Source organism: Pyrus communis, chromosome 5 (genome assembly GCF_041283825.1).
Source record: "Pyrus communis isolate YQ-2024b chromosome 5, ASM4128382v1, whole genome shotgun sequence".
Taxonomy (NCBI): Eukaryota; Viridiplantae; Streptophyta; class Magnoliopsida; order Rosales; family Rosaceae; genus Pyrus; species Pyrus communis.
The window spans coordinates 20,424,778-20,434,590 of record NC_142569.1 but is presented as its reverse complement, the minus strand read 5'-3'; the positions used below and the strand labels follow the sequence as shown (position 1 = coordinate 20,434,590).

General features: G+C 37.5%; 1 protein-coding gene across 1 annotated transcript; it reads left to right on the top strand.

The window, feature by feature from the left end:
• Positions 1 to 1,621: 1,621 nt before the first annotated feature.
• Positions 1,622 to 3,318, top strand: LOC137722210 (abscisate beta-glucosyltransferase-like). Its single transcript, XM_068461175.2, has one exon. The coding sequence runs from the start codon at positions 1,758 to 1,760 to the stop codon at positions 3,204 to 3,206; it is 1,449 nt and encodes a 482-aa protein (XP_068317276.2). The 5' UTR covers positions 1,622 to 1,757; the 3' UTR covers positions 3,207 to 3,318.
• The last annotated feature ends 6,495 nt before the right edge of the window (positions 3,319 to 9,813 follow it).

Sequence of the window (9,813 nt, the reverse complement as noted above, 5' to 3'; positions counted from 1 at the left end):
GAACATGGAGAAATAGAAGAAAAGTAGGATTTGGAGCCCAAGACTTGAATGTGTGTAAAAGGCCAATAACGTCACTAGCATAGGGGGAGGGGAAGTATGAGATCGCTTTATAATACTGCAATCATCTTTAACAAAAACTGATTTGAGTGTCAGAGTGTTTTTTTGCAGGTATTCCTCTCTTCAAATTTATCTTCTCTTCAAAATTCTCTTAAGATCCTAACCTAGTTGTAGATAATATAAGAAACTAGGAAAGAGGTAGTTTGATTGAAGTGGTTGAAAAATTACTTTAGGTACACGTGAAAGGTTAAATAGATCATCAATCTTGTGCATCGAGAAGGATATGTTGTAAAGGCTTAACTTTGTAAGTGTGATTGATGATATTTTAAATAAACAATATTATTTACACTAAGAAGGTGGAGGAGTGAGTTAAACCTTACAACAGCCAGTCATAATAATTTAGTTCAAATTCACCTTTAGCAATGAATATATTCTTATAAAATTTATTTTAGAAAATCTTTTATGTATTAAGCCTATAGAAGGGATAGAGAAAAATTCATTCATTAATTTTTATTTTTCTTGTGAAAATAATGTGTCTTGTTTTCACCATAGGCCATAAAAACTCAGGAACGACCGTGGTTGTGGTTGGCCCAATTAAATAGTTTAGTAAGCACTTGTTTTTTTGTCTTGGGCCAAATTTTAAAGGAACTCACCGGTTAAATGACATTACGGCTTGCTAACAATCATTCACCGCGTAGGCTTTGTTAAGAAGATGATTGGAATATGATATTTTTGATAAATTTGCTTTTTTAATTTATTATCTTTTTTTGTTTGGGTAAACATATTTTTCATAAATTTGATTGGTGCAAAACACCGAATTTAAACAGATAAATACACTAGAAATTGAAAGAAATATAAATAAATAAAATCAAGGGGAAAGAGATCATAGCATGATGAAGGTTGATGAAGATTGTTGGATATGATTGATGCTTGATGGAGCTAAGCACACTGATGGAGTGAAATCAGAGACTCAGAGATGACAGGATGCAATTAACACATATTAGAACGATCAGAATACTTTAACATAAATAACCAGACAAAATGACAATGACAGGATTTGGTTATTCCTACTCCTACTCGTGAGATTTTGATTTTAAACATAGCTCCGTTGTCCCAAATCACATTTCTGGTTTTTCTAGTTTGGCCAGTATTTCACTTTTGTCTCTGTCATTTTCAATTTGACAATTTTAAATTTGTACAGGAGAGAATAACTTGTTTTATTTGTTTTATTTGGATCTCCTGATCCTTAAAAATTGAGCTTACTGAGCAGGCAATTGTGACCGTTGAAATTTGATTCAATGGTTACAATTGTTATAATTTTTAAAGGGTTCTCTGTTTGTTACCGTTGGATCAAACTTCAATGATTACGATTACTTGCTCAACTGGCTTAATTTTTTAAGGTCAGGAGAGAGGATCCTGATCCGTTTTATTTCAACCTGCACGTAGAGAAAAATGGTGTCTGACGCCACAATTACATGGATCGGTAGGGCAAGTTTATCCTTTTTAAGCGCATGGATGACCTAGAGTTTAGTTAAGAAACACACGAGGGCTTTAACTAATGCCAAATGGCCCCTAGCCAAGAACTTGACTTTGGCATCCCATCAAACAGTTGCGGTCAAACTCTCTGCCTCCTATCTTCTCTCTAACCTAAAACCCCCACATCTCTAAACCCATTCCTCAATTTCTCTATCGGTGCATCCATGGATTCTTCAGAAAATCCAGTCGTCATGTACTTCTTCCCATTTGTAGGCGGAGGCCACCAGATTCCTATGATCGACATGGCCAGAGTCTTCTCCTCCCATGGCGCCAAAGTCACAATCCTGAGCACCACTCCAGCCAACGCCCTCCGCTTCCGAAACTCCATCCGCCGCGATCAAACCCTCAACCGCTCAATCACCATCCACGTCCTCAAGCTCCCAGACGACGACGCCTCGGCCGACTCCTCCATGACCTCAGCCCCCCTCACTGACACCTCAGTCCTCCAAGAATCCCTCAGGCAATTCATCGCCCAAAACCTACCCAATTGCATTGTAATCGACGTCTTCCACCGTTGGGCGGCAGAAGTCATCGATGAGCTTTTCATCAAAAGGGTGGTGTTCAATGGAAACGGGTTATTCTCCCGCTGCGTCAGTGAGTGTATCGGCCGATTCGCGCCGCATCAGAATGTGGGTGCTGATTGCGAGCCATTTCTAGTGCCGAACTTGCCCGATCGGATCGAATTGACGAAATCTCAGCTGCCTTCTTTCGCGAGAAACAGGCCAGGGCTTCCTGATAAGGTGGGAAAAGTAGAGGACAAGAGTTTTGGGGTTGTGGTGAACAGTTTTTACGAATTGGAGTCGAAATATGTGGAGTATTTCACGACTGAGTTGGGGAAGAAGGCATGGCCGATCGGCCCGGTTTCGCTCTACAACCGAAGCAACGCCGATAAGACTGACAGAGGCCAAGCAGCCTTGGTCGATGAGCAGAGCCTCCTGCATTGTCTGAATTGGTTGGATTCCAAGGAACCTGATTCGGTTGTTTATATCAGTTTTGGGAGCTTGGCTCGGTTGTCTGCAGCCCAACTCGTCGAAATCGCACATGGGATTGAATCTTCGGGGCATAATTTCATTTGGGTAATGGGAAAAATCTTCAGAGCGGTGGAGGACGGTGGTTGTGTTAGAGACAAAGAAGATTGGATTCCGGCGGGATTTGCAGAGAGAATGTGGGAAATGAAGAGAGGGGTTGTGATAGGGGGGTGGGCCCCGCAGATGCTGATACTGGAGCACTGCGCTGTTGGCGTGTTTGTGAGCCACTGCGGGTGGAACTCGACATTGGAGAGCGTGAGCGCAGGGGTGCCCATGGTGACTTGGCCATTGTCGGCGGAGCAGTTTTACAATGAGAAGCTGATAACTGATGTGTTGGGCATTGGGGTGCAAGTGGGGAGTAGGGAATGGGAGTCGTGGAATGTGGAGAGGAAGGAACTGGTGAGGAGAGAGAAGGTGGATGCGGCGGTGAGAAGGATGATGGGCGGCAGTGATGAGGCGGCGGAAATGAAGAAGAGAGCGAAAGTGCTTTCAGAGAAGGCGAAGAGAGCTGTGGAAGAAGGTGGGTCTTCATATGTAGGGGTGGATGCTCTGATTTTAGAGATCAGATTATCGAGGAAGAATTAGACACAAAGTTTTTGCCATGCAAATTACAAAAGAAATGTCTCTGGCACACGTAAAAATTTCTCGTCATACATAAATAAAGTGATTACAAAACAAATTAGAATTGAAAACCGTATGATTAATTTGGTCACAGTTTAGTCTTTGTTTCCTAAGCCGTATGTTCAAGGGTTTCAAGATCTATGAGGGATCTTGTGTTCCTATTGATGTCGCCACACATATAAGAAAGATGACAGGCAAAGCGGAAAGATTGGTAGGGCTCTCAGCTCGGCAATGGAGGTAAACATACTGAACCGCGTGAGCAAATGCTTTGATAGATGGAGCCAACTATTCCATAAATACGGGGGAGAGAGTACTGAAAACCACGTAGAACCACCGCAACCTTCCCCTCCACCTCATCACAACTCTTTCCTTTTTTCTCTTTAGAATGAGCTCCAAAATGCAAGAGAATGTGGCCGCAATTGGGAACAGCAAACCAAGTAGTGCGTAGAGAGGCTTATACATGGAGGAAAGCTGATAAACAAATCTCCAGGCAGAAGCCAGTGAGTAAAAAGCTCCGTTCAACTACTGAAGTAGCCTACAAAATTACAGATATCACGAAATTAATTAGTAATATATCAGTTAAAAATAAATTTAACAAATCTTGCAAGTGATGCGGTAGACTGACACACAAATTAAAATTCCGCAGAAAATGTAATTGTAGTAAGAGCAAAGCAAGGATCGTTCTATTCCGGGATTAGAAGTTAGAAGGGCTGCTAATCAACACAGACTAAATAAACAAAACTAAATCAAACAAACTAACCAAGAATGGGGTATTTGAATGAATTGGATTATAGAACTGAAATCAAATTAACAACTAAACAAAGAGTAAACAACAACAATGAATTAAAATTTGAGTGATTGATGGATTAAAGGCTAGCTAAATGATTCTTTTCCACACACTAAACATATGCAGACAAAGATTTCTAGTTATTCTTTCTATAAACTGTGAATGACAATGCCCCAAATTAACAGTGACACACTCACTAACCCTAAGATTTTCCTAAGCTCAATAAAAAGGAAGACACTTCACTCCTCAAATTATTCTTATCAAGACACTTGTCTACCATCAAATATCATTAAGTTCCTTAAAAATCACAAGCATTGACAAGACAATCATAATGACACATGATACTCTTGCAAAGGAGTTACTTAACTCAATCATGACTAGTGACTTTTACTACTTGCCAATACAAGTTCATAACGATTTAGGTGAAATTCTCTTGTATTCTAGCATCAAATTCCATCATGCAAGCTGAGTTGCACCCTTAATAAACATATAAGAATAAGTTCTTTATAAACCAGATAAGTAAATTACATTTACGTTTTATGAAACAATAATTGTATGTAAGCAATTTATATAAAACATATGTTCATGGCTTCTAATTCACCTCTAGCTAAAAACAAAACTTAGTTACACATGTTCCTCATAATTGAAAAACAATTTACAATAAACATTGAACCTAATGAAAAGAACTCTGGATTTCCAGTGACTTAAATGGATGAATGGATGACTCCCCCCCCCCCCCCCCCCCCACCACAAACAAATGAATGGATAAATTGTTATGATTATAAGCTGCAAAATTATGAAGGAATGTTTGTAAGACTCAATAGAAACAGTCGGAAAGTGTTTAAACTTGATTAGGACTCTTCTTTGCAGCTAGAGATAGGATAAGATAAAGTGCACATCCGCTACCTTATTTGATGATGTTTCACTCCAACTAGGACTCTTTCTCCTCATGCAAGTCCTTTGTCTGCCAAGCCTGAACTTCATATCTCCATATTTTGGCACATGTTTAACACCAATTAAACTCTAAAAATGTCTAGCCCTTGTGCAGTCCACGCATTCTATCAAATCCAAGTCCAAAACTGCTCTTATTGGTTTTATTTGACCTCCAATTGTCAACTTTTCCAAATTGACCCAAATAAAATGAAAATAAGATAAAACACTATAACAAATGGAAATTAATTAAGTAAATGCAAAGAAATAAGATAACAAAATCGCATAAATATGCTCCTATCAAATTCCCCCACACTTAGCTTTTGCTAGTCCCCGAGGAAAAAAAAAAAAACAAAGACCTAAACCTTCCAACATTTGCCTCGGGGAATTGCAATGGCTCATGACATATTAAAAATTATTACTTAAATAGATTTTAGCTATCCTTACTCTTAAACTATACTTAACTGCAACAACCAATCACTAGTGCACTCAATTCACTCAATTCACTCAATTCATCATCGGATATACTCTCTATTTTCACACAGATTTTCTGATTACAATTATGTGAGAAGATTGGTGTAACATGCAGACTAATACTCACATATGTTATAACAAAGAAGACACTTCCTGGAATTATATATATATATATATATATATATGATCTCATGAAAGGAATGCCATGACTTAGAAGCAAGAACCAGGGATCCAATCTGCTCATACAAATTTCAGACTCCACATATAGAAACACAACAATCGAGACAAAAGTTAGGGTTGTAACGGGGCTAAGGTACTGGCTAATAAAGAGAGGTTAAGGGGCTAAGATACTGGCTAACAAAAGTTCTCAAAAAGATAGTAAGCAATGTAATGAAATCAACAACATAGAATTCACCTCTTGATTGCATACCCAACTATAAACATAAATGAGAGACTGATACAAAATTTAGGGTTAGATTTCACAAGATGGACTCTTCTTCAACATACAACGCTTTTGAACTCTTTTCGTTTTCTTTTTATACACTTTTTTCTTTTTATTTTTCTTTTTTTTTCCCGATTCTTTTTTGTTCTTTTTTCTTTTCAACATTTTTTTCTCTTCTTTTTGTTTTCTTTTGAATGAAACATAAATTCACAAGATACAGGAGACCAAAATAGATCCCTCTCCCACACTTGTTTTTTTGCAAATCATAAATCAAAGGGAATTCTCAATAAGTAATGCTTCATTATTCTTTAAGAACAAGGGTATGGATAGACCTATACTAGGCTAGGTAGGGATTATGCGGGTTAACAAAGAAAAATTGGCTTAATAAGGCTCAATGGGAGTTAAACCTACAATACATATGCAAGGGATAAGGATATTTGGCTTTGGTGGTAACTAGATAACTTCATCTTGATATGTTTGTTATGTAATCAATTTAATGCTTTGAACGAAACAGGCATAAGTTCTAGTATTTTGAAAACAAGAAAAGAACTAATGAGATCATGCAATGACTTTAGAAAAAAAGAAAGTTCACAAATTGATAACTCTTCAGACAAAGTATAGGCTCAAGTCTCACATAATTGTAGCGTTAGTTTGAGTCTTCCTTCAAGCATGTTACAAAAGCATTTTTTTTTCCCTTTCGAGACTACATGTGAATTCACAAACAACTACTACAACTAAGTATTAACCAAAGAGCATATGAAACTTCCACCAATGTTTGCAACTTTCTTTAATAGTCATGCAATTAAAAATCAAATCCCCATCATTGTGTTGGAAGGTACTCTAAGACAAATAAACAAACAAACTAATAAAAACGACTCTTTTTGGTTTTTTCTAATTTATTCCAATTTTTCTTCAATTTTTGTTTTTAAATTTGGAATTTAAATAACACACAATAAACAATTTAGAACAGTGCACAACAATGTTAATAGTGACCGGTGGTGAAAATCGAAGAAATTCATGGAAATGGCTCACCTATGTGCTGCGACAAGACTCAAAGGTAGCAATTTATTGTGAAAATTTTCAGGGTTGTTGCTTTCGACCTTGGTTGGTTTGAGGGTAGTGGCTTGTCATGTGATCCAATCTAACTCCTTTGGTGATGGTGGTCTTACATACATCCCTATTGATGACTGTTGAGCGTTCCTGCCGTAAATTTTCAATCACATCAATGGCAAAAAAAGAATGGTCATCATTAGTATACTTGACAGATTCAGAAATATTAAAATTAATCACAACTCCATCAAACTCCATGGTTAAAGGTCGGCCAAGTAAGATTGACAATGGTGTAGAAGAAGCTGAATCTTCCATTTTAAGCACATAGAAATTAGATGGAAAAATCAAACGGTCAACCTGCACCAAAACATCTTCTAAAACTCCTTTCGGATATGCATTAGATCGGTCAGCTAATTGAATAATGACACCATCATTTTTTAGCTCTCTTAGATTCAGGGATGCTTAAATGAAAGATGGCATGACATTAATGAAAGCACCTAAATCTAACACGGCACGTCCAAATCTAGCATTACCTTAACACAAGGGATAGAGAAACTACTTGGATCTTTGCATCTAGGTGGAAGTTTTCTTTGCAAAACTGCAGAGACATTCTCACTTACATGTACAACTTCATTCTTCAGAATTTGTCTTCTTGTTTTACAAAACTTCTTCATACTTCGAAACTTGCTTTATTGTATCAAGAATCATTCTTCAGAATTTGTCTTCTTGTTTTACAAAACTTCTTCATACTTCAAAACTTGCTTTATTGTATCAAGAAACGAGATATTTACTTGTACATTCCGGAAGGTTTTTAAGTTGTCTTTCTCATTCTCTTCTTTCTTGGACTTAGCAAACTTGCCAGGGAAAGGTGCATTTGATAGAATAGGGTTAGAAAGAATTGAATTTGTAATAACCTTACCTAAGTTGGGAGGCAAAGAAGCATTGGTGCCTGCATCATTGAGCTTGCTAGTGGCAGGGAATTGCTACAAGGTGTTCTTCACCCTTGTCGTGGCTGGATCATTCTCCTCATTCGTAGGTAGTAAATGTTCATCCCCTTTTTGGCTATGTTTGGACATCTTTGATTCACCACCAACCTTTTTACCACTTCTCAAAGTGATAGCTTTAGCAATTTCAAAACCTCCCATCGGATTGATAATAGTTGAGCGAGGGAGTTTTCCTTGTTCTCGGATTTTTCCCATGAATTTTGCCATTTGACCAAATTCATTCTTCATGTCAACCATCTTTTTAGCTTAGTTTTGTAGACCCTGAGTCAAAGCAGTTAGTGTTGGAAGAAATTTATCATAATATATGGACGAACCTAAATTTGGTTGGAATGGTTGTAGGGGAAGCTATCTAATCTGTTCATTGTTATCCACATACTTGTATCTTATCTGCATTTCTTAATCGTCGGTCCTCAGTTCTTCTTTCTTCCAGCCAAACAGTAAGACGTGGTCCAAACAATAAGTCCCAGGAGAGGCATGAGCGGGGGAAGAGTCTAGACATACGAGGAAGGTGAATCTTTTAAGTCTTGCATATAGTATACCTGTTTTGTGCATATCATGAGTAGATTATTTAGATCTAATTCAATGGCCAGCACTAGCTCTAGATCCACCTTAGGAACTATACCTGACATTGTCAATGAAGAACAAAAACTGGATTTTCAAACAGACGAAAGTATTGATTTTTCCGACTGGAACATTCCAAAAGTTTCAACCCAAAATATTTACAAGAAAAAATGGTCTTTGACCTCTTTTAAATCCGAACATCACGTCAAAACAGTTGAGAAGGCTTATGCTCTTAGCAAAGAACATGAGACTTGTCAATTATTTTCTCCAGAACAAATCAAAGCGCATCGCAAAAATGGTCATAACTATCTTCATGTTGGTTTAGTTCAAATCGCAGTTAAACCATTAACGCGAAAAGGTCTTAACACTTCTATCCTTTTATGTTTACGTGACGCTCGATTTACTGATTTCAACGATAGTATACTAGGAATGATCGAATCTAGTCTTTACAACGGACCTATCCATTTTGATTGTTTTCCCGATCTCACAATAAGTCTTTCAGATCCACATGTTTTAAAAGCTCTTACTCTTAATATCAAAACCTCTAGGTACCAAGTCCTGGAAGGAACACAACCTTTGGCACTTATTTTTAGAATTTATTACAAAGTCACTGGCACAAACATGAATTTTCAAGCTTTAAACAAAAGTCCTCGCGACCATACTCTTTTGATCCAAACAACCCAAGAAAATGCAAACATAAGAGTACCAAGAACCATTAGGTGGTCAGACATCAGTCTCCCTTCAGATTGGTGTTTAATCAACGAAAGTAAGCCGGTTTCCATCCAAAACAGCCTCGTTAATCTTGACAACATTGAACAATATTTTGACGGCACAGTTAAAATCAATTTTGATCGTCCAGCAAGAAAATCTTGTGAATCAGTTTTGTCACACAAATCTTTTGCTCCTAGCAGACAGTCTTTTTCTGGATCCACGTCAACCGATAGACTGGGTCGAGATCAAGATTTGATCAAATCGTTAGTAAACAAAAAGTTAAAAGAGTAGGAAGCTGCACAACAAGATTTAGTCAATGATTTGCTCAAATTAAAGTCTATTGACACTTCTTCACAAGTTGCACATCCTGTTTATCATCCTTCAAACCAAGAAGAACCCACTTCTCCAACTCCTTCTGATTTTGAAACAACATCGGTGAATCACCAATTACTTGTTTTAAACAAACCACATAAAATATGATGGAGGAAGCTTAAAGCTGACATCGCTTCTGAGGAAAACATCCCCAGAAGAAATATTTTTAGAAAAAAATATTGTGATGAAGAAAAGCTAGCCATATATGTCGAATGGAAAGCTTTTGTAGAACAATACCAA